General features: G+C 38.6%; 1 protein-coding gene across 1 annotated transcript; it reads right to left on the reverse strand.

The window, feature by feature from the left end:
* Positions 1-1234: 1234 nt before the first annotated feature.
* NTS (neurotensin) lies at positions 1235-20078 on the reverse strand. The gene is made up of 4 exons (XM_075080698.1): positions 19783-20078; positions 15626-15687; positions 9218-9442; positions 1235-7149 (listed from the first exon to the last, which is right to left on the reverse strand). The coding sequence occupies exons 1-4, from the start codon at positions 19841-19843 to the stop codon at positions 7003-7005; spliced, it is 495 nt and encodes a 164-aa protein (XP_074936799.1). The 5' UTR covers positions 19844-20078; the 3' UTR covers positions 1235-7002.
* Between the last annotated feature and the right edge of the window lie 5898 nt (positions 20079-25976).

Consider the following 25976-nt stretch of genomic DNA (forward strand, 5'->3'; position numbering starts at 1 on the left):
GGAGCGAAGTTTTCTTCTGTTTATTTTCATAGCCCTTAAAAGGTCTTCCTTGCCTCCTATATGGATACCACGATGTGTTCTAATTCAGAGACCAGTGTGAGAAAATGGTGCTAATTTGAGACACAGATTCAAACCACAAGCCTCCTCAAACCTGGGCAGATTGGTGTTGATAACCCCAAACCATTAACAGCAATCTGTATTTCTGCCCTACTCAGTGCTGAGATTCCTGGTACTGCACAGCTTACTAAATGATTGAACTGACTGATTTGTGTCATTTCTGACCCTTGCCACCCACTCTCTCCTTTTCCTGATCAGCTTTCTTTAGTTGTTCAAATTTCAGGTGAAAAGCTCTCAATTTGAAACATCTCCTTTTCAAGCTGCTTTTCTTGATTCAAGGGAAGTGTTGGGAATGGGGGACAGATGGTTGCCCTTACTATCCTCTGCTGGGGACTCACCCTTTTTTCAGAATATCCTGTATCTTCTAGTTCATATAGCCTATCTACACTTTAGTCCTCAACTAACAATAACCTAGCGAGTCAGTATTAGATCCCCTTTCCGCCTTTCTCCGTTCCTCCCTCCCTCCCTCCCTCCAAATACATATCATCCATGCCTCAGCTAGCTCCCACAGTCTTTGGTTGGAGCAAGACAGAAGGAACACCCAGTTGACGTCTTCCCACATTTTCTCATTAAATCCCTTATCTGTCTGTATTTCATTTCCCATTTGCTTGTTCCCTTACAATCCCTTTCAGTTCAGCTCTCTAACACAGAAATCTGTAAAACCACAAAGGTAAAGTGGAGGCACATGCAATATTTATAAAAAAGCCAAATTATAATCTTCATAACTCCCTCATTTTCCCAAGTAGGGTCTTGGAATAGTAGCTCTTAACTCCACTATACTGAAAAACCTGACTTGTGTAAATGAAAAATTTTGAGGAGAATGCAAGTATTCACCAAGGATTTCAGCTTCAAAAGCAGCGGCAATCTTGGTACTTCAGCGCCTTCTGCATATTGAAGAAAATAATTTAGAAATTTATGTCATTATTATCTATTTCTGCAGCAAAAGTATCATGGTACCATAGTATTTTCAAGTTTCATACCCCCATAAGTTATATTTTATTTGCTGCAAAATTCAGAATAATTTGAACAAAATCCTCATTTGTGGGAGCATACACATACACCTTTGCTCTATGTGGTGTTATTTGATTCCTTCTTTTTGAACAGAACAAAAGGCATGTTGTCTGTCCCAAACAGCTCTTTATTTAAAAGATCATTAAATAAGATACCAAAACACAACAACAATTCCAGTATATTGGTTGTACAACTACCCTAAGGATTCGGGAGTACACAAAAATAACCAAGAGATTTCATTCATGCAAGAACTATTAAGTGGACTACTTCTAAGACCTCTATACCTGCTATAAAATAGGATATTTATTTTATTTAAGGAGGATTTTTTTTAACCATAGGGATTATTCATTGAACCAACTAAAATATTTTTTACATCCTAATAAAAGACTTTACAATATTAGATTCTAGGAACAGTTGTCTTTAGATACATAAAAACAATATGGTTTTGAAAAAAAAATTTGGAGGAACCACACAATTCAATCCAGACAAAATTATTCCCAAGTCATATTGCTCTGTGACAACTTCCTTTAAGAAAATAATGCACAATATAGCACATAAGAGGTTGTTGGGTTTTGGTTTTTGTTTTTTTTTTTATGTACACATTTATTTCAGACCTTGAGTTAAATATTTATAGGGGAAAAACATCTTAAATTCTAAAATACTGGATTACAAAAATCTGTTACGCAGCTTGGATTTTTAGAAAATGAATCAGAAAAAAGCTGCAATAATGATGTGAAGATTGTCTTTTAGGATATTTCCGGTCACTCCTCAAGATCAGATTCACTGACGTACAAACCCAGCAGTTTTTCATTCACATACTGTTAACACTTTGTTAAGCAGCTTAGATAGTACATCTGGTCAGAGGTCCGCAGTCATTTATGCTGGCAGTCATTTATGAAAGCAATGTGTAGACTATCTGAGAAGCCCCTTATGTACGCATAAGAGAAATACACCCTGCAAAAGACTCCTACAACTGAACTTCGGGAGTGAAATAGAAAATGGTTCCAGACTAATACTGCACTGTAACTTTTAAGACAAAACCAGCTGGTACTTGACCCACTGGGAGATCAAACAGACCAATGTTAGTCCTTGGCAATTCAAGTCCAGTTATGTATAGTCCCATCTTTTTCTTCTGTATGAGGGGATGTGAGGAGTCTCCTGAGACAGCAGCTGTACACTCTCATCTACTTGGAAAAAGCAAGTCTTAGTTGGGCAACTAACAGCTCCTGAAGGCTTTATGTTTCTTAATAGCTGACACCCCTCCAAAAGTTCCTGGGTGGCTCCCATGCCATTTCCCCAGGTTGCCACCTCAGAGGAGTCACTCAGCCAGCTAAAGCTTGCCTGCAAATGAGGTACCACAAAGCTTTTTCTAGTCCACTCTCTGATTATTGGGTCTGTCAGACCCATCCAAGTATCCTGGACCTGAGAGGTTTTGAAATCTGATCATAAACATTGTGCTTTTTTGTGTGTCTTAATGTGACACCTGCTGAATTCAAGAGACTAGATGAGAATAACAGTATTCAGTAGCAATGAATAAAAAGAAACAAATGTTTTAGCTCTTTTTGTTCACAAAGCTTAAAAATGTGATTCAGGTGCTCCCTGGCAGTCCAGTAAATGGAGGGAAATATGTGTCATTTGATATCTATTTATTACCTCATTTAGATACCAGAGCTGTTTAATTATTTATTTATCTATTTCTTTATTTTGCAGGTTTTTTGCAGCCCCCCATGACTTTGAAATGCTTGAATTTGGTAGCAATGAAAATCTCATTCTCCATGTTCCTTGTGAAGATCCAGCCCTTCCTCCACTTTCTTTGCTTCCTGGACACAAGTTATTAGTTCTGACTCTATCATTATGTCACAGAAGTCAGTATACTTTATTTTGCAGGTTCTCTGCAACTCTTGTTTTATGACTGCCTTCAGTCAGTCCAATATTTTGGATGTGGAGAACATCAATGATCAGTCTGGAACCTTGGGGGATTTAGGAAGGACCTGCTCCTCTTTCTGCCCTCCCACACTCAAGTATTATAGTGGTGGCTTGCATCTTCAGTTTGATACTGCATAATGCAAACTGATAACTAATCTTGGGGAAAAAGAATAAAGATCAAGACCAAATTATCATGTCTCCATTGTGTGTTAGTTAAGAGTAGGGTATAAGGCATAGCCACAGTCATAAATCACAAAATTAAACCCCTTTTAATCTGCAAACCCCACATTTCATCCACTCTGTTCACACCACAGCCATTAAACTCTTACCTAAAACTTAGGACAAAGTTTAGACTTACAACAGAAAAGACAGAAAACAGCAAATTTTATAATATACCACAAGCAAGACTCAAGGAATCTGAAGACTTATCACCACATTTAACCTTGAGAAGAGTAACTATTATTTAACGTTTCTTTTAAAGAAAAACTAATATATGCTTCAGAGATGATAAAATTATTCATTTCTCTATGTTTCACTTTTCTTGTATAGGGCATTTGTAAGATTATGGATGATAACTATTAAAAAAATAGAAAATAAAATTAAATCTCAGCTACATTTAATTCAACATTGGAAATAACTGAGAGGTTTCTGCAATTGCTCAGCATGACCATATCCAATATATTAGGAGTAAGAGGAATAATTAAGTACAAAGTTTCTGAATAATTGGTGTAATTATTCATCTATGAACTTCATAAAAACATCAGCAATGGACTATGTAGGAAAAATGTGGTCCTTTGCAAAGATGGAGAAAGACAGCAGATCTCTCAGTAATTGCCTTTATAAAACAAAACTGTCCATATCAGGAGGCAGTTCTTTTGGCCAAGGAAGCAATCTGAGTTCATAGTCTTCAAACAACATTTTTAAACTTAAGGCAATTACAAGCTGCAGAAAAAAAGGAGAAAAAAAAAAAGCTGTTTGAATTTATAAATCTTTACATATTGTGAGGGCCTCCTCTGGCTTGAACTTCATTCAGCACCCATTGCTGCTGCAAATACAGCATTGATTTTGCAGACAGTGCACAGCTGGGGCCAAGGCAGGTACCCTGAGGATCCCACTGAAAGAATGTGCAAAATAGAGACAAATATGCATAAGCCTGCGCAATTTTTTTGCTGCCATCATCCGAAAAGGAGGGCTAAAGAAAGGCTGCGATTCCACAGCAGTGAGGTCATCAGGAGGTAGCAACAGCTAGAACTGAGATGAGATTGCAAGAAAATTAGGGTCCCCCAGACATCAAACTATCACTTAACAGTTCCGTATATCTAGCTTGATCGTATGGTTTAAGTGTGTTTTCTAACATTTTAATGCTGCTGTACTTGCTTTTCACCAATGACCAATAAGCTCAAATGCCAGCATTGGCTTTTACTGACCATGTTAAAATTGTGAATATTGTTTCCTCATCCAGTTAGGACTGTCTGACTCTGGATGACATTCCTCTGACAGCTCCCTGAACACCTCCATCAGAGGTTAGGGAACAACTGAACAAGCTACCTCCTGCCATACTTCAAGCTCCGCCTTCTCCAGTGACACGCTGGAGTGACACACGGCTGACCCTGTGTGGGTTCACAGCGTGCTGAAAGGAAACGGGTTATTTTAAGCCATTTTCAGCCAGCCAGTCTGGCTAATCGGTTAACTCTGCACTGCAAGGACCAAGTACACAGTCACAGGGTAAGTCCCACTTGAGCGTGGAGCACTAGATGAAGGTGGAACAGTTAATCATCATCATCTGAGGTCTTCTCCATCACCCTGAATATCTAAATCACCTCCAAAATGAAACATGGAAAGGTGCTTTTGTTTTCAAAAATTCTAACACTGTCTATCAAATGGCAACCACATTACCTTACCTTACTAATTTTTTTTATAACTCATACTCTTAAACTGAACACGAGAGAAAAATATCATGGCAGCCTATTTCTTTTAGTCTTATTCTTCTATGTTCCGCATGAAATAGTGATCTGCAGTTTCTTTTCTTTTTCCGGCTGTATTGCTAGAAGTGAATTTTGGAACAAACTCTATTCTGCTTTGTTATTTCAGACCAACAAGTAATTTAGATCTCAAAGTGTCCATAATAAGACTAGGGAGTTTGTAGATTTGTTGGAAATACGGATGTTTCTTAGCTACTTGAGAGTATACTGTGTCTCCAGTCTAATTCTATGATAATTTCACCAAAAAAAAAAAAGGTATGACTCTACTAGAACCTTATTTAAGCAAAGCCCTTAAGCACATTAAGCATTTAAAACATTGAGACCAAATGTGCTTAAGTGCTTTGCTGTATTGAAGTCATAATGATTATTACAGTAATTAGTGTACACTCAGTTATATCTTGTGAGTGCATGCTTTTAGTGGCTATTGAATAAATAAACTTATTAATAACATTTGCAGTGAGAAAAGGGTATATCATTAGCTTTAATATAGTGAATATACATTTTATTGTAGAAAACCAATCCCTCCCCATGAAACAAAGTTGGTAAAACCATTGGTATGGGTATGTTTTTTCTATGCATATCCCTCTGTATGTTGAATAGTAATTGACAGAAAATCTGACCTGTGAAAGGATTTGGAAATTCTCTTTTTTTTTTTTTCCTGGCAATTTGTTGGAATAGCATTGCTTTGAGGAAATACCTCAAACAGAAAACAGGTAGGTTTTCAAAAGCAACATCTGTCCCATTTTTTGCCTCCTGGTCTGAACATCCAGGCTTCATGGGTCTTGCATTATCCCTCTATTTTGAGTGTTGTTGTGACTCCCAGTCCTTTCAGACTGTTTTCCTCCAGACTGGAACCCAGGATCATTTTGATCCTGAATCCCATGTACATATCGCAGACACAGAGCTGGAAAATGTGTAAGTTTCAGGTGGCACTCGATTTCTCAAGGTTTGAAAACAACTTTTTTCGTGCTGGCAGCTTCCCTCCGTCAGCTTCCAAGACTGCTTTTAACCCCTGAAACTGCCTGTTGTTGTCACAGATTTGCAGAGGGAGGGAAAGAAAATGCCTTTTAATTATAAGTTTTAGATGTTCTAATTTTAATTCCTCTTTCAAATATTTCTCTCAAGTCTCTCATATAACCAGATTAGTATCCTGATTTTAACAGTGACAGCACAGGAGCGTGAATCAGCTTTTATTTTTTTGTCTTTATTTTTTTTTCCTGAGCATTCATAGATTAGGTAAACACTGTAAATTCTTTTACTGATTTAATAAACTGTTTTCCTTATTTAGTTGGTGATACACAAGACAGACACACATCCGGATTTGTTCTCACTAACACACTTTGTTAAAGTCTCATTTATGTATTGTTTTCTTAAATTATGACTCTTCAGTGGTGTTAGGAGTCAAGAACTTAAAATTAATTTACAAGTAGGCTATTTAAAATATGAATTTTGAAACTGCTATTTAATAGCTAGCTGATAGCATTTTCTTTCTTCATTAGACCTAATCCTTAATAAATTAAACTGGCCAACATATAAAACATTGTGGTGGTTCTGACTAGTGTATTATACAAAAATTTGCAAGCATCTATATGTTTTAGATGTTGCATTAAGAAATTGTAAGATTCTCAATAGGGTTTATGGACAATATCAATTCTCTTGGTGTATGTTGGTGTGCTTTATAAAATAGGAAAAGACTACAATGTTGTTGGAAATATGTTGAAATCTCAGTTTTGTACAATACATCATGCTTAGAAACTAGATTTATTTGCAAATGTATTGGTCCAATTAATCTCAAGTAGGAAAAAATCACAATCAAGAAAGAGCAATTGCAAAAAAGACAGTTATGTTATCATCTCGACGATTTTCCATAGTATATTTTCACACAAGTATGATTTTGGATTTGAATAAGATAACCATAACGCACAGTTACCTATAAACTAAATATACATTGCTTTCTTCTGCTGCATCAGTAATATGAACTTCTCTTGAGTATGTATGGTCTTCTAGCTTTGTTCACATGTAGCTGCCGTTTCAGAATATAGGGATTTTTTCTTTTCATTATTTCCTTCTCTTGGCTTGAGTTCTCTAGATCAAAAGCATCTTGCTGAGGTAACTGTAGGATGCAAGAGACAAAATGTTAGGGTTTTTTTGGTAATGAAGATTATAAATTCCTAGAAAGTTTTAGAAAACTTTACTTTAACATCTGCCACCAAGAAAAATCTCTACCATAATAACTGCAGGTTAAAAGAAAAGGAAGGAAAAAAAAGCACAAAACTAAGATCAGGCTAAAGATGTGCTGAATCCTATGGAGGTGATATTTAAATTCCACTGAAACAAATGAGATCATTGGTTTTGACTAGAAAAAAAAGCTGGTATGTCCTCCTGGACTAAAACTCAAATTGATTGAAAACTTCCTAATGATTGTCCCTCTGTAATCACTCATTTAGGCTAAACACCTCCTAAAACACCCACTGCTTGCTGTTTTCAGCTTTTGAGCAATATTTTTATCTGGAACTTCCTGCAGCTAAAAAATCAAAATGTGTAATAAACAAATAAGAAATGGAATAAAGCACAAGAAAGCCAAAATTTTGTCAATCAAAATTTCTTATATAACTGTGTTTTGAGTATTACTTGGAATTTTTTGAAGTGTTTTGTTCAGATTCATTCTTGTTTTATCTGTTAAGATTTCATCCATTCTCTCACCACATTCTTCCATGGTCAAGTACAGTCCTACTGTCTGGTTGAAAGGCATTAAAGTGAAAACATTTTTATACTCTCCTCAGTGTCTCCCTAAGCAATCAAACTCTGTTACTCAATTACTTAATAATTGAGTGCTCATCTGAATTCTATTGAAATGAATGGAAAGACTCTCATGGTTTCAACAGACTTTGGAGTCAATCCTGGATTAATAAGATCACAAGAACTTCTTTCATTACATAAATAATGTATTTCAAGCCTTCTTCAATCCTTCTCCCTCTGGCTCTACCCCTCAATCCTTCTCCCTCTAGCTCTATCCCTTCTTCTTTTATTGTGCCTTATAAACCTCTGCACCGAATAAGCTTGTTCCTAAGCTGAGAGAGGAATTTTTTTTTTTAAAGTTTCACATGCAGTACAGTTAGGAGTCATGATTCCCAACCACAAGAGGTGATGCAACTGCAAAGTAAGGAACTGTGATTAAGTCATACAGGCTATTGCATATAGTCAGTTCTGTGGTAGCTCCTTTTCAGCAATAAATGTACTGATAAAGAGAGTCCTCAGAAAACTGGTTCTCAAAGATGTTGCAGTCTTTTGTATGGACCATCCCAGCTAATATGAAGGATTGAGAATAAGCCTGAAAATACAGAGCTGGATTTCAACAAACAAAAGAGGATCAAGATTCAGTGAGACTGTCCAAGAACCTGCAAAGCTGAAGAAATTGGGTTTACTGGAAAGTGGGTAGTGACACTGAGATATGGGTTTTTTGCTACACAAAGCAGCTTTCAGTGTAATATATAACAATACAAGAGAATTGTGCCCAGTGTGCCTCTGTGTGATCTTGCATGAGCATAAATATCACAAATGGACTATAAACCATAACTATTTAAGAGCAGCAATCCTTATACAATCACAGTGTCATCTTCCAGAGCCCTCTTTAGGTGTGGGGAAGTGAAAAGCAAAAGTTCCCTTGCAACTGGTTTCCTAGCAATGATAAGAAGCCAGAGTGCCTGGTAAAATTATATGTACACATGGGCATGTGTCCATGCATTTTAATCCATTCTGCCTTAGGGCCTTAAAAGGGTTTTCAGAAACTCTGCCTACATTTGGTTATGCCTCAATAAATCTGCAGTAACTTCATGTCTGTTAAACAGATATTAATTTTGTGTTCTGGCATAGAGCTCACTTTCATGTGTTTGTTTGGTTCCTTGGAATAGCTACAAAGAATGGAGAAAGCATGTAGTTAAGAATAATTCTCATTTATCCATGGGTCGTTATAAAAAACAGACACTCAGCTTGTCAGAAACTACAGTAATTCACAACTGTTTCAATAAGAGGCATATTAGAGTTATTAGAGAATATAAAGAAGGGAAGGAAAGCCCAGCCAATGTGGCAGGGGTCACATGGACACGGATTTTAAAACATCACTACAAACAGAGTCTGAGAGCTTAATAGTTGAAACGTGCATTTGTGACAGTATGTTTTACCTCCCAATGCTGAAAGGCTCTGCTGTGGCAAACTTTTTGGAGTTGATACACTGTCAGCATTGCTTCCAAGCTGAAACCATCCAGAGCAGCAGGAAACTGTCTTCCTGAAACGAGATCCTCTTCATCTACCTCTACTGTTTCCCCCATTTGGTTGTTTATGTTGTTGACAAGATTGCAGACATTTAGCAGCATCATTTTCCAGTAAGGAAGTTTTGCCCTGTTAATCTAAAAATAAAACACTGTTTAACATGTGGCAATTTTTTGTTGGGTTTTTTTTTAGTAATAATGTATGACATTCAAACATTTTGGTAGGAAGAAGTGTATGTGTTTGAAGTACTTTTCATCTGCTCAACTTTTAGACAATAATTAGAGAGTGCTGAAATTAGGCCAACTCATTTATTAAACACACCAAGTCTGCTTCCCCACAGCCTTACCCCCCAGGTAGATATACACAATGAAAAACTAAACTGCTACCAAACCAGAATGGTAGCATTTCATAGTCCTTCTGCACAGGTGCAAACAAAAACACAGATGGAAATTAATATAATATAAATTCACAGGTGTAAATCAGGATAAGGAGTCAAACCCACTGGATAAATGCCCGGTAGTAGAATCCAAGCTGGATGCCTGTGGTTAACTAGACACTCCTCCCCAGTTCAGAACAAATACCAGTCATTTCAAAATTCCCTGAGAAAAGGAACAGAGTCCCTGCTTCAGGGCAAGCTGTCTGATGAGGCTGGGTCTGAAGTTATGGAATCTGTAAGCCCCAGGAGTTTTGGATGTCAGAGAGTCATGAGCCTGGGAGATGTGAATCAGAGGTCTATGGGCTTAGATGATGATGGAGCAAAGATAAAACAGAACTGTGCAAACAATGTATTCCTGATTTGGTAACTGGACTGAAAAACTCAGACCAACTGTCTTTAGGTGGTCCATAATGGATCTGTTCAGGGATGTTACAGAAAGATAGAAATAGAGAAATTTTACCATGGTTTCTCTCAAATTTTGCTTGATCCATTATCCTGCATTATTTACGAGCTATTTAACTTTTAAACCCATTTTTAAAATGTTGAGAAAAATGGATTTTACTTTTCTGCTGGTACTGTTCTTTCCAAGCAGTGGTGGCAGTAGTTTACTTTAGATTTGACTATCAATAGAAAAAAGTAAGTAAAAAACCTAATTTCTACCTTATTCACTGCTTTTCATGTCTTTGCTGCTTTCTTAGTTCTCCTACTATTAATTATTTATTTCAAATTGTATTCCTTTTAGTGGCGAGCATAGAAATTAGTTTCCTTAAACTAGAACTGGTGACATAACAATCTCCAATCAAAAGCCAGACGGCAAATTTCTATTTATTACTGGCAATGCTTCCTTGCTGTGCACATTAGGATTACACTTTACCTATGAATTGCAATGCAGTTATTTCTTTTCCTGGATGTACAAAGTTAAATATAGGTATTACTTTAACACAGACATTACCTTTTACGCACTGACAGCATTCATTAAGAGTGTGGATGGAGTGCTTACTTAACTGAACATTAAGTAATCACATAATCTGTTGTTTCTTTAAAGTACCTTCCTAACAAAGGGGCATTGTATGCAAGATTTATGCATATTCACCACACCACTATTTTTTGATGGAGAAGAAAGAAAAGGGAAAGAAGAGCAGGAAAAACAAGAGCTGGCATCACTATTAGCTTTAGTTACAAAACATTCCCTTTTGGCCTTAATCATTACTTCAATATACATCTGATATATGCATGCCTTTCAAAGTGAGAATAATTTAGCCCTTTAATAAAACCACTATGTGTTCTCAGATTCCTGACAGGGATCAGGGAAAAAAAGAAAGTTATTTTACTTTGAGGCTGAGAAGAAAAATCTCAAATCTTATTCAGAAGCTTGAAATTGGTTCTGCATTGTTTACTTTGAGCTCATTTGTTGTCCCATTTAGGTGCCCTAATTAGTCTGTCAAATTATTTGAAAGATGTGACAGGTTCAAAACAAAAATTAACCTCTTTGCAGAATGCCAAATTTAATTAACAGAAGTTAAACTAGCAAAAAGAGCAAGTGACCACTGCAATTTCAAAATCTTCTTTGGTCTGTTTTAAAATATTTGTGAAATATAAAAATAGGAAGCTTTCCATGACAAATGAGGAGGCTTTTCCAGTGCACTCCTCTCTCCTGGATATACAAAAGAAATGTGAGCTAGCACTACAATAGCTAAATTGCAATGAAGAATAAAATCTAGGGGCAGTGCTATGTGAGCAAGTGAGAGTTCTGAGTAAAAGAAAAAATATTCCACTCGGTGGGAACAAAAGAGAAGAGGAAAAGATAGGGAAATTTGTTATGCCTCCCTGCATAATTTATAAAATCTTTTTGATCTAAAGTTACTACTTTATGTTACCCTGATGCATGTCTATGTTTAAAGGATTTTTCCTCTTTATATTAGTAAAATACTTCAATAGCAGACTTCATTATGTGAAAATGGTCTTAGATGATACTTATGAGGTTAGAGGGAAAAAATGTTGCAGTGCTGTCTGCAAGCATACTTAGTTTGATAAGGGAGTCTAATTCCCATTAATACCACGCATGTATCACCTCAAAGTATTTTTACTTGGGTACACCTGCTTCTGACTTACACTGCTGCCAGCTCACAGAATGAGACTACAAAGCATTACTAACTTCAGTCAAGAGTGATTTTTTTTTTAACTGAACATGGAGGTCTCCAGGTCATGTCCAGTCACTGAGCAGAGCAGTCATGTTATTTTCTACTCTACTATTACAGCAAGCATTACAATCAGACAGCTTTGTTTTATAGGTTATAGGAAATCTCCAAGACACTTATCCTAAAGGAATATGTGAAAATACAGTCCAAGATGACCATAACCCAAATGTTCAGGTACATTTCTGATGTGTGATATTTTTTCCACACAGGTCTAAGTAATACCAACCAAAGTTGCTCAAGGCATTTTGGGAAACACCTACCCAAGACATCAAGGAACCCACATCTGCCAAGATGGAATTACTGTTTTTTAAGATTAACTTGAAAAATATCTGGGAGTGTTCTGAAGAACAAAAAAGACTACAGTACGAATCAGAATTTAAAAGCTATTAATGCTAAAGTGATTATGATATATTCATTTCCATTGTTGAACATGCTTCTGAGATAAGACTCAGATATATGGTTTCCCATACCTCATGTGTCTTGAAAGAGAATTTTAAATCATCTAAAACTGAAATGAGTTTGAGAATATTTCCTTCTTTGACATCAGGCTTGTCCTATGAAAGATTAAAAAGAATCCCAAGTTATAACTTATATCAATCTTTTTATTTCCATTTGTGGTTGAATGATACTCCTGATAGCTTGCTTAAGATACTTCTTATGTTATAATGTATATCTCCCAAATGTTTGGGTTTTTTTTTTTTTTTAGAAAAGGAAAGTTCATCTCTCTGCTTTTTGTACTCTTGTCTTCATCTAGTGAAAGCAGATGAAAAACAAATTCATAACCAAGTAAAACCCAAGGTAACGTAGGATGTCTATGGTTCCTTTTCAGAACAGTCGCCGAATTTTGTTCAGAATGTAACCATAGAAATAATGAAAATACTCTGTATCTTTAGGCAGAGATGCTATTAAGTTTTGTTACAGCAGAAGTTCTTCCATGGTGTATACTAATGCCTGTAAATTTGATGAGTTTTTGTGTGATGACTGAGTCAGGAAGTCAGTAACTCCTAGGTGACTGTAACGTCATCTGCCTCAGACAAGGAAGCTAAACTGTCTGGGCACATACAGTGAGCAATAGGTGTCCCAGAACAATGAGAAGCTCAGAGGGTCCAACACTTCAGAAAATTAGTGTGGAGTATATTCTAGTAATGGTATATTATTTGACGCAACACTTTTTTTATTCTTTTTTTTTTCTTTAACATCATCTCAATCTTGTTTTGAGTCCAGGACATTCTTCATGCAAGTGGTGGTTTCAGGTACGCATTTAGGAAGATGGGAATAGAGCTATCTATCTGATACTAACGAGAGACAGCAGATAACTGTCCACGTATTTGTGACACTTTAGGTCGTGTTAGCTTAGCAGATCTTCCAAATGGCTCTCTGGATTTTATCTTAGAGGAAAGACAGATAAAGCATTTTAGGGACTTGTTTGATCCCTGTATCTTCTTTGAGATGGAACAGCAGGGAAGGGTGATAAACTGTATTAAATGTTGAAGACAGGTTGTAATAAGCACAGACATACTTCTTTAAAGATGGATAGTGATGCAGCATACAGATTACTTTAAAGAGCAGTTTGAAAAGGGCCAGTAGACACTGGACAGCAGTCTGTGAAGTCAAAAACATATGGTAACTCCTTCTATAATATCGAATAGACTACTGAATGTTGCAAAAGGTGTATGCTTAAATCGTAGCTGTAGTCTTGATACTGTACTTCACAAGTGCCCACTTAGGAAGATTCTTTTCTGTCAAATCCTAGAACCACAAGTGATTACCCACTTTGCTGCATTTTGAGATCTGAGCTTTCATACAGAATTTTTTTTCTTTTTTTTCCCCCCCCCCCCATCTTCATGCTATTTAAATTGTCTGGATTTCCCTTGCTACTTATTACCAAGTCAGTGTCAAAGACGGTTAATGCAATTTAACAGTAATTGCCCTCAGCTGGAACCAGATCTCAGGCACAATACAAGACAGTTGTTATACATACCATCCTCAAATTCCTTGTTCACACCAGAACCATACTTTTGTTCTAATGAGGGTTAAAAGCTAGCAGAGGACAACAGAAAAAATTAAAATAACTTTTCATTTCGATAATGAACGGAATAGCGGCATGCCTCTTGTAGAAGCATGTATGCACCCTTTTTAGTGGTTCCACCATGCCTTACTTTGATGTCAGGAGACAATATATGTTGAACTAATGAATTTTAGATGGTTTTTTAAGGCAGTATAATGTAGAATTAAAGCAATGTCTCCACCATGCATCTACTCCTGTCAACTTCAGGTGTCACTTGACTTATGATACATAGCATAAGGAAATTGACTAGCAAGCTACGTGATGTAAAACAACATGTAAGAACATTACGGCAAACATCATTACACTATCAACTGGTGCGCTATGTTTATGCATTTTTAGTTATGTGAGGCTGTGCTCTGTTTTGAGAGGGAGGAAAAGATGGAAGTTAGGTTCACTGTTGCACTAAAGTCAGTAGCAGAAATACCAATAGCTGCAGGGTTTCCTCCTAGGGCATGCTGTGCTTTGCCACACAGAGAAAGAACTATTTTTGACAGCCTCCTACATTTAAATTTGTCTCAGGAAAAGAATAGCTATTAAATCTTTCTGTAGCTTAGAGAAGCAAGTGGCAAACAGGTTTATTTGGCATATAAGGTTAATTACCATGCCAGTAAAGAACATGGGAACCTAAGAACTGCCAGACCAGATCAAAACAATGTATTTTCTGGCCTCATTTCTTATTCTAGTCTATTCAAAGGATCCTGTGAAAAAAGTCATGTATAAGCAAATGCAGTAAATATACAAGTCTCCCAGACAGGTTTTGTCCTTAACCTTCAACTATTCATTGGCTTATGAAATTCTTTTTTGGGGGAAAATTTTTAATTTCTCATTTTGTTTTCCATTGAATTTAAACACCACTTGAACTTTATAGAACAAAGAATTAAAGCATTCAACCTTTAAGCCCATGACACTTGTTTCAGGGTTTGTTCTTTAATATGTTGCTGAAGGAATATTAGACATCTATATTTCTTAGATCGTTCATGGAAAATAACAGTGTTGAGGAAATGTTTGTTTATCGTCTTCTTCAATACATATATGCAATACTTGCTGCTTCACCTTGTCAATGTGAGACTGGAAATGAATTTTTCTCTATTTGTATCAAATAACATATACATAGCTCACAATCTGGCAACTTGTAAAAGAAATGTCATTTATCAGATTAATATTTTCACAGTCATGTCTCCATGTTAAATTCTTAAACCAAAATCAGCATATGAATTAACAGTGTTTGCGTTATGACTGCCTTAATTTTATACACATATAGGAAAAGTTCTGCATAAAACCAGCACTTACGGATTTGACTCAAGGTTAATTTAGCTTTCATCATAGGCATAATCCTATTGGAAACACATTTCCTTGTATAAATTTACATCTCTGCACATAACACAGTTTTGACAGTTTAATGAAAGTACCAGTGTTACAAGTGAGTAGCACTTTCAGTGTGTCACATCAACACCTTTAAATTTGCTTTGAACTGGAGAAAATCTTACACCAAAGTAATGTCTAGCACTGAACTTTTTGGTCTAGACCATAGGTTATTACTCTGTGCAAAGACTTCTGGGTTTGTAATGAGAATTCATTTGCTCACTACTCCTCAGCTAAAAGAGGAAAAAATAATTACCTTTGATGTGTACATATTGGTCAATAAATCTGCTTCTAACGCTTTCATTTCCTCTTCTGAATCTGGGAATAAACCAGAAACATATGTTTATTATTTCATCATAAATCATGGACATTTCAATTCAGCATGCAGAATTTAGATATATCAATGAATTTTGAAAAACAAACAACTTAGATAAAAACACAGCAATGTAATCTAGAGGGACTGTGAGGACTCTTCAGGTAACAGCAACATTACATTAAAATGGATACCCACTACCTTTTTAAAACACGATCAAGCTTACTGAAGTGAATTAAATGATTCATTAATCTCAGTTCACTGGTAGACAGGCCCACTAATCTGAAGCCCTCTGAGTTAACATAACTGCTGCAGTATTCTTCATTCAAAATCAGTACAATTTTCATAATCACTATTTGTCAGGTCTGCTTACTTTGGAAGAAGATTTTGGATATTTATTGTCAAAGAATATTTAAGTAGCAGCTGAGTGTTTAGGCAAAAGGCAGTTATGATCACTTGACAAGATTTAGTCTTGATTATTCTTGGTTAAATTAAGAATATTTTTACTGATATGAGGGAATTGAGCTTGACCTGTTTATGATACATGCTTTTGACAATGCATATACCAAAAGAATGTATTCTGACTGGAAGTCTTAGGATTTTCTTTATTAATTTAATTGACCTTTGATAGCTCAGCAGACTTGCAAGGCCTGTGATTTTGTAAATAGAATAAAAATTGCTGTAGAAAGAGAAAACAGACACAAACTTTTCTGCTTTGTGCTAGAGTATCACAAGGAAGATGTGGTGCCTTGAAAATGTAGCAGCAATCACAGCTCAAAGATGAGATGTATACAAAAACCAGTTAAATCTTCAGGCGAAACAGAACTCCACATGGCTTTTAGAATTACTGGAATACCAGAAGTCCAAAGCCAAACAATATGCTTAAAACCAAACTAAGCCAGAATCTATTCCATATTCATATAAGTCAATGCTGTCAGCAGGTAACACCATATCACAGAATCTGTGGATAGATTCTGCCTATGCCTTCATTTCAGGGATCATCACATGTTGTGCCACCACCTTTCACAGAAGATGACACTGTAAGGGACCTTTTATACAAATACGTGCTAATCTGTCATAGAATTCTGCTAGCATAGGAAGCCAACCATTACAATGTTCTTAAAAATCTATGATGTTCAATCTTAATAACAAGACCTCACCACCACCCCTCCTGCATTTCTTCTTTGGGGAAATCTTCCAAACTGTCGATGGTTATTCACCTTCTTTTAATTTCAAGCCTAATTTATTTCTAATTACACATTTATTAATTGTTTGTATATAACTTCCTTCACTATAAATTATACCTTTCTATTTGTGATATTTACCTGACTCACGTATTTTCTGAGAGCAATCACAGCCTGTCCCAGCTTAGATTTTTAAGGTGTGCTTCCACGGTGACTAGCAAACAAATGCAAGATCACTGTGCCTTTTGGACATAAACCATTCCCCTGGAAATCCCATAAATACTTCACTGAAAGGTTATGCCCAGAGCTATTAGACTCTCATATATTCTCCTCACTTGTAACAGCCTTGTATTCCCCAACACATCAGAGTGTCCCTCCTCTGTGCCTGATGTGATCTTAAGACAGCTCCGTACAGTTTAGATCAGAAGCCTCAGTACTGAACTACCTTAACGCTTACCATTAGCTACAGGAAGCAGGTCTTACACTTTTTTTTGTTTGTCTTTCTTGGCTGAAAAACTTTAGTATCTCATAAAAAAAATGAGGTGAGATAATATGACCAAGTCTTTTATCTCCTCAGACATTTCCAGCAGCTGTGCTTCTGTTAAAAGGAGCTCTTAATAAGAACTTCTATTATTTCCTATGCTATTGCATCTTGTACTGTTGCACTGCTTCTCGTTTCTTTTATTCAGGTCACCTAAAACTTCTCTGTGTTATGCCAGTCTCCCTCTGCAGTGATGCTCCTGTTCACCTTTACATTACCAGCACACTACGTTCATTCATTTTTACTGTTTGCGTAGAAGTTGTTATTGAAAATATTAAATAAGACTGTAAATCACTATTACAGCAAGTCACTAGCAACTAATCTCCAACCTAATGCCCTTCAGCCCTTTCAGCACTACTGGTTGTCTGCATTACCTAATCTCTTAACCACTTTACCATTAGCCAAAGTTCTGCTGGTAGCACAAGGTCACCTCAGCTGAATTTCTACTAGTGAAAGCAGCAGTTCCTGTGAGTGGGTGAGCAGCACGTGTGACAGCATCATGATTTGTGGTGTCCTGGGTCATACCAGCTGAGGACAATGAAAGGACTTGTGTCTGGTTAGCACCTGGTTTTTATATTCTAGAGGATGGAAGATAGCTTCCACATCACTGAGGTTGGAAGATAGCTGCAGACATGGAGGATAGGTAGGTATTAAGAAAAATTTTGATTGAGAAAAGAAGACTAGAGGACATTATTTAGGAGGCTGGTCAAGATTCCTTGAGTGAAGAATAAAACCAGGCTTGGAGGAGGATAAGGGAGAACATCCAGGTAATTCAGGAGTGAAAGAGACAGATGAGGAGTAAAAGCATGAAAACAGCAGACTCTGAGAGAGCCATGTATAAAAAGTCTGGTTACACATTATTGTTCAAATCAGAGGGAAATTAATACAGTTTGATGTCCTCTGGATTCACTTCTTATTGACAAGAAATATAGCTTTATTTCATCTATTCACACTCTACAGGAATAGTTACATTCTACAGGTACACACTTTCCCCCAAGGGCAAACATTTTCCAAAGTAAATTAAAATGAATGATCATTTTCTTTATGCCATAACTGTCTATATTAGTTAAAACTGATCGGCCCCTCCACATAAGTGTCTCTATGGCACCTCTCATTTAAATACAATTTCAAATTTTCAAGAAAATAAACCACCATGTCAGTTACACACACAATTTTGTTTCTGGGGTTTTTATGAGCCTGTTTTAATTTCCACTGAAATTTTTTACTTTAGTGGGCTTTCATTCAGGCTCTACAAAGAGTCGAATTTGAAACTGCCTCACTGAAAATACTAGTCAAGCATTTGTTTAAAAAGCTTCAAACATATCGGGTGAAAACAATAAATATTAAGCCTTGTCGCTAAGATCGCCAGTTCTCCATATTATACAGAACAGTGATGTCTAACCTGTGATAAAGTGCAGTAACGTGTGTTACATTTTTTCGAGAGGGGAATATAAATTGGAAACTTTTATCTGAAGTGAGAATTACGAATACCGAGTCCTCCTGAAGCTGAAAAATGAAGCTACTTGTAAACTGACTCTTTAAATTTTGTGGAGCCAGAAATTAAAATAATTTGCAAGTTAGTTACAACTGAATTTTGAAGCCTATTCTGCTTCATGTCTGTGTGCGTACACCTGTTTAGTCATCACCATACCTATTTTTGGTCAGAAACTTAGGGCATAAATGACACGCACTTAGCTGTGTCATTTTCCAGAGGAGCAGGAAATGCATTTTTAGGACCTCTTTTTTTAAGGTTTCTAAAGCAATTGCTCTTGGATTTGAAATGCACTTTCATTAACCTTCCTATTGTGTGACCTGCATCCGATTCAGCATTTTGGTTATAATTTCAGATCAGTTGCTAGCAATTTTTTCCCCAGAACACTAAAATCATATTTCTGTCACTAAAAAGTGACTAAAGTGCATATATATTCATGTTGATTCGGGTTATGGCAGCTATTCAGAAGAGTTGCAGAAATTACAATTTCTACGATAGTTTAGAAATACATGGCATTCAATAAATCACAAATGAGGCAGCATAATCAAGCAGATGGTCTACACTGATGTATATTTCCAGTGACTAGTCTATACTAATTGCCAGGGTGTGGGTGGTGAGAGGAGAAAGGGTTTATAGGAAGGGAGAAAGTTATGGGAGTGACAGAGAAAATGATGCTGCCCAGAGCCCGTTACCAGGGCCGGCTCCCGGCGCCCGGTGGGTACGGCACAGCCGCGGCAGCCCGAAGCGGGTTCACCTCCTTTCTCGTGGTCCCTCTCCAGGCTCCGGCCGCGGGTCAGTGCGAGAGACCCCGGGGGGCGGCGGCGAGCGCCGAGCCCGCGCTGCGGGGGCGCGCCGGGCGCTGCGGGGGGCGGCGGGGGCTTACCTGAGCAGAGGCTGCAGGAGGCCAGGGCCAGCAGCACCACGCACACCAGCTGGGCTCTCATCCTTGCCGCGCCGCCCTCTAGAAAGTAAAGTCCATAAATCCTGGGGAGAGACGGAGAGAGAGACAGACAGACAGACACAGAGAGCCCCGCCGCTCCGCGCCCTCAGCACGCGCGCTGGCGGGAGGCTGCAGGCACCAGGCGGGGGACCCGGACCCTTCCCCAACTATATAAGCCGCGGGGTGATGTCACGGCGGTGCCGCCATCGCCTCCTGAGGAAGCGCCCTCCCTCCTCCTCCTCCTTCCCCCCTACCATCCCCCCCCATCCCTCCCCCCTCCCCGCTCCCGCTGCCCCCTCCCCGCCGCTCCGCTCCCGCCGGCGCTGACGCCACTCGCCGCCTGACGCACGCGGAGCCCCGCGAGGCGCGCAGCGGGGCGCGCAGCAAACCCCCGCGCCCTCCGCCGCGGGGCGCGGCCGGAGCGGGTTTTTCCCGAGAGGGAACTATCCTATGGTCTGGAAAAGCCCCAAAATAATTTGGGGTTTATTATTATTATTTACAAAAAAAAAAAAAGTTACCACAGTTGCGCGGACCCCTGGCGCGTGCCGTGCGCTGGGTCAGGGGCGGGAAAAGGCCGCGCCTAAGCGTCAGCACCGCGCGTAGCGCCGCGGTCCCCGTGCGGCCGTCGTCGGAGGGGCTTTTGTCTGTCACCTCTTTTACCTTTCCCTACAGCCAGGGGAAAATAAAGAAAGAAAAAAACACCAAAAACAAACAAAAAAAGGGAGATAACCGCACAGCGGTCACGGGCAGGGGTGTGGCACCGCGCAGGGAGAGGAGTGTGAAACTGGGGATGGGCAGGGGTGTCGGCAACGGGCACGGGCAGGGGTATAACCCCTGGGCATGGGCGGGGGTGTTGCATCGGGCGCGCGTGGCAGGGGAAAAAAGAAGAAAACATCTGTGTGAGCGAAAGCGACGGAGAAAGATAACGGGAAAGTCGCTTCATAAAGATTTTTCACAGCTGCGCCAAAAATTCTAATACCCGACACGGCGAGACTTCCTATTACTTCTGAGGAGTGCGTGCCATAGGCCAACAGCGGCGGCGTCAGGAGGGTGAGCGCTCCTGAGAGACATTTCTCTGGAGATGCACTTTCCCCGGTTGTTTTTTACATCAGATACCTTTCCCTAACGACGAGCAAAGAAGAGGCTCCGTGAACAGCATCCCAGACCCAGTAACACAGGCAGGGGACCCGGGGCGGGAGCAGCGCGGCGGCGGTGCCGGCGCGGAGCGGGCGCGGAGCGGGAGCGCGCTGCCGCGGGGCGGGGGTGGGGTGACCGGGGAGGGGGAGCGCCGTGGCAGCGGGCGGTGCCGGGGGGGGTGCGGGGTCCCCCGTCTCTTCAACGCCCGCCCTGCGTGCGCGGGAGCCGGGACCGGTCCCGGGCTCTCCGCCTGCCTTCGAGGTCCCAGCTCCTGAGCCATAAAACCCACGGAAATTAGCCGAAGTGGAGGGTGAGGCAGGCTAATCTTTAACGTATGAGCATATAAATGTAAAGCTGAGGACTCGCAACAGCCTCCGTCGCGCTACTGCTTTTACTGTGGTTTTTTTTCTCAGATACAGACGAACGCTCCATCTGTTGAATGCAGATACTACAATGCGGAACATTTTGATCTCCACGAATACGTTTAAGGACAGATACACACGCCACACGTAGCAGGAACGCACCCCGTGAACGGTAGATTCTGCTGCCGTGGACGTTCTCCTCACTGCAGAAAGTTTCCTTTAAAATGCCAAGAGCAGTGACGGGTGCTGCTTTCCTCCCGTACCCTCTGTGTCTATCTATGCGACTGAATAGATGCCGCAGAAACAGAAAACACGCAGGATTTTCAAAATCCTGCCACAAGAAACATCTGGTGAGAAAAGTTTAATTAACTGAATTCCTTCTTCCCTGAATCAACTTTTGCAGCACAACAAAATTTAAATTTGAATGTTGTTTTGGTTTATGGTCAAATAAATACATGCAGAAAAAACATTGAGTGCATTCCAGTGGTATTAGCTGTTTTAAGAACGCAGATTTTTGCATACAGTTCAGAACACATCTTTCTATCTTACTAAGAGAGAATTCAAAAACAAACAAACAGAACCCCCAAAACACATTCATCACATTGTATGGGCTGTGCTAGACTGCCAGAAAGTTTCAGCTATCGCTCATCTGCCTCAGCACAGAGGTTAGATTAGACAGCCACTCACGCTCCCCTCTAGCCCTATTTTCTATTATTTCCATGATGTAGAAAGACCAATCTGCAGCTGATTTTGCTCTGTGGGTGTTCTGCAGTTCAGAAAGCTCTGTGAATGAGAATCATATTTCATAGATATTTTCTAGTGCCTACTCTCTGTCACGGATTTCTTCAATAGTGTAATTGCCCATATTCTTACGTAACTGGAATTTCATAGGAATGAAGTTTTATTTTTTCCTCAGGAAGAGAGTAATTGCCATTTTTCCTGCTATTAACATCTGTGATCACCTAATTGTTCTTTTTTTTTAATGCTAGGATACTAATTATTAGTGACTTCAAGAGGATGAATGTATGGCTATGTTATGGGCCATAATCTTTATCATCGCCTGTTTTTTTCACCCTTTCTTTTTCCCCTGGGAAATGACAGGGCAGAAACATCAGTGTTAAAAAATCAAGGACATTGTATGTCCTTGACGTATTATCTTCAAGTCCCCTGGGTCAGGCAAAACTGATTATATTTTTTTCTCAGTAGAACTGAACTGTCCTCTGCTTCTCAGATGCTCCTTTACTTACTTTTTCTACCTCTTTCCTACACCTGTAGACTCTACTGCTCCATTAAGAATTGCATACTAGAAATTTTAACCCTTTCAACAATTAATTCCCTAAACCACCTTCCTCAAGTCATCTTCATATCATTTTTCTCCTAATGGGAAATGTGCTCCTGAGAAGCTTTTATAAGCGGGGGGGGGGGGGGGGGGGGGGGGGGATAAACAAACAAACAAAAAAAACCCAACCAACCAAAACCAAAACCCCACAACTCTCTGCAGACCTGTTTCTCTCTTTCTCCCCCTCTTTTGTTTTAAATATTCCTCAGTTAAAGAAAACATTTATAGCTATTCATTAGAATCAGTCACCTTAGGAAACTCACTTTATCTTTACTTCCCTTCAACATGTGATTTAAACAGCCTGTCCAGGCCTATAAATCAGCTCCATTCACAACTGTGAGGCATCCGAAGATAATGGAACAATCAGGCAAATGGCAGAGTCATGAAAGAACAGGTACATGAAGGTCTATTTACTTTGTCAGTGGAACATAAAACTACCATCATAACATATGGATGACACCAAACATAAAAGCTGTAATCACCAACAGAAGGAGAAAGCCATTCTGCTAATGATCCTGCAGTAGAAGGTACTGGAGACTACACTAAGGAACAGTCGATGTTCCAGTTAGCAGTCTTATGCCTTGGGAACAGAAATAAAGACAGTGAGAATGAATGGAAGGCAATTCAAGCTGTTCAATCTTGTCATTAAATACACTAATGTCTGAGAATTTTTTTTGTGGATTTTTTTTTATTTTTTATGGGTTTTAGCCAAACCTTGCTGTAGTTTGGAAACTAGAACAGGAATCATTCTGGAAGTGGCCAGCAAGACAAAATTTCACACAGCAAACTGGCTCAGGATGCTCACTCACAATCTCAAATTTGAATTTAGTTGTGGTGTTTAAGCTGCTTTGTCCCTGCAACAGTTTGGCTATCAGCAGTTTAGGTTAATATGCTAGGCAGAAAACTGGTGCCTCAAATTAATTTCTATCATGTTGGCTCAAGGGACAATAAGCTCAAGAAAAGCAGCAGGACAGACTGGGAAGGATGCTCAAAGCACATTTAAAGCATAAAGCATAGTCAGACCCTGCAGCTGAATTTCCCAGGCATTGCAAGTTCTCAGCATCTCTTTCTCTGAGCTTAAAATATGACTATGCTCTAGGGGTTTTATTCTGTTTGGCCAGGACAATGATGCTCAAAAACTGATGGTGTATTCAACTGCTGAAAATCCTGGAGATCACCTGTGCTGCAGAGGATATCAGAAAAAAATTCAAAAGTAAAAAGGAGATGACACTTAACACACTGGATCGTTCCGAAGTAAGTAAAACGTTAAGCATCCTCTCTGCTTCAAACCCAATCTCTTTTAGCCATTCTGTGACTCGATTTTTTGGATTTGTGAGGTTGTGCACTTTAAGGCAACCTCAAGGAGCCAACTGAATAATATTCAAGAACTGTAGAAAATAACCCAAACACATAAGCAGCCACATTATTATCTGAATCAGAAGTATTTCTTAATATGCAGCAAATCTATACCACATTTTGTAAGGACCTGCAAATCCGCAGAAACTTCTTGGATGTCTAACGAGCTATTTCTTTATGTTTTAAAGTACCAGAGCCTGAATCTGTGAAAGTGGCATTCTGTGTAGCCTCTACATATGAAGTCTATATGCTTGACAGAGCTTTTTTTCTTGATGCTTTGACGTTTCAGGCAGCAACAACATCTCAGTACCCCAGGGGATCATGATTCTTAAATCACAGAAAATTTTAAAGTAACATCTCAACAGAATGATCTGAAGTATCATTTCTTCTTTTGAATTCAATTTTTTTTCCATTAAAGCACAGCTATTCCATTTTCAGGACTTTGAGATTCTATAACCCTTCTCATGAAAAAAACAGATTCTGTATTTCCATTACTATAAAGCAAATACAGCACGTATGCATCTACACACTTACAGTTAAAACTACTAAATATGTGAACCTTTTGCTCATATATATATATATGTAACTGGAAATTGTTTAGGAAAAGTTATTTTGGATAAAAAAAGGCCATAAGAAAACACTCTTCCCTCCTACTCCTGATTTCCATTTCCTTTCCCCCCCTCCCCCCCATTTACTAGAATCCTCCTACCTGAGAAAGCAAACAGTGCAGTTAGAAGTGCCACCACAGTGTGTCATGGGAGTTATGCTTTGGGCACCTCCTCCTTATTTTCACCTCTCAGCAATGCGTTCCCAGGCCAGACTGCATCTTCCTCATTTCTCTGATTACATATTTTCTCTAAATACCTAAGTTAATCAATTTTTCATTTATCTGTAATGAGCTATGAATATTTTAATTTCAGTTTCAGGATAGAATATATACAATGGATATGGGTGAAAAGCCTGATAAAACTCTGCTGAAAATTGCATATTTACGTAATCCACTGTTCATCAGAGTGATCATGCTTTGAAATTCTGTATTAAACAGATGAAATAGTTACAAGATGCAAAATTATTGTTTTAACAGTGTTATTGTTGGACTGATCAGATAACAATGTTTATCCACAATTCCTGAAAGAGCAAAATGAAATTGATCTGAATTCAGAGGGGTAACTCTCTTTTACCCCATGATATTCAGACTTTGTCTGCAATTATTCTTCAGTTTTCCTTGGAACATGGCAATTGAAGACATGCAGTATTCACTGTTATATTACACTGCTTTAAATATGTCACACAAGTAGGAATTGGACTCCACACCATGAAACTCTGGAAATCATTCTATTTTGTCCTTCCTGCCACCTTCACAAATTTCTTAAATAATTAAGCTGTTTCTTATATGTAAGAGATAATTTCACTTTAACTAGTTATTTAGAATCACACAGCCATTAAAAGATTTTGAGTTAAAAATACTGAGGAATATTTCCTGTGTGCACAGTAGAGAGGCAACATGTTATTATTACTGTAAATCAGTGAGATTATGCTGAGACCTTTATCTTGGCCAGATACAGGTTTTTCTCCAAGAGTCCTTAAGAGGTTTCCTAACATCCAGTAACATTTTTTTTCTTTTCTGTACAAGGGAGCCTCGTGAGTCTTCCACAGTTCTTCCACTACAGTGTAAGAAAAGACAAAGAGCCACTGCCCCATTTCATAGAAGTGTTTCCCTTATTCAATTTGTTAGTTATTTTTCTCCTTCAGAAAATTTCATTAAGCAGGGCAGAAGCACTAGTTTTAAATTTATTCTTTATATACAAGGTGTTTGGTTTGACCATTTATGAGTAGACCATTTAAAAATCATTGCTAAATCTGATTTATTTTTTTTTTTAGGAGTAATCCTCAGAAGCAAAATATGAATTCAAAGAGCTGTGGTTTCAGTACTGTGCCAGCAT

This window comes from Phalacrocorax aristotelis, chromosome 1 (assembly GCF_949628215.1).
Source record: "Phalacrocorax aristotelis chromosome 1, bGulAri2.1, whole genome shotgun sequence".
Taxonomy (NCBI): Eukaryota; Metazoa; Chordata; class Aves; order Suliformes; family Phalacrocoracidae; genus Phalacrocorax; species Phalacrocorax aristotelis.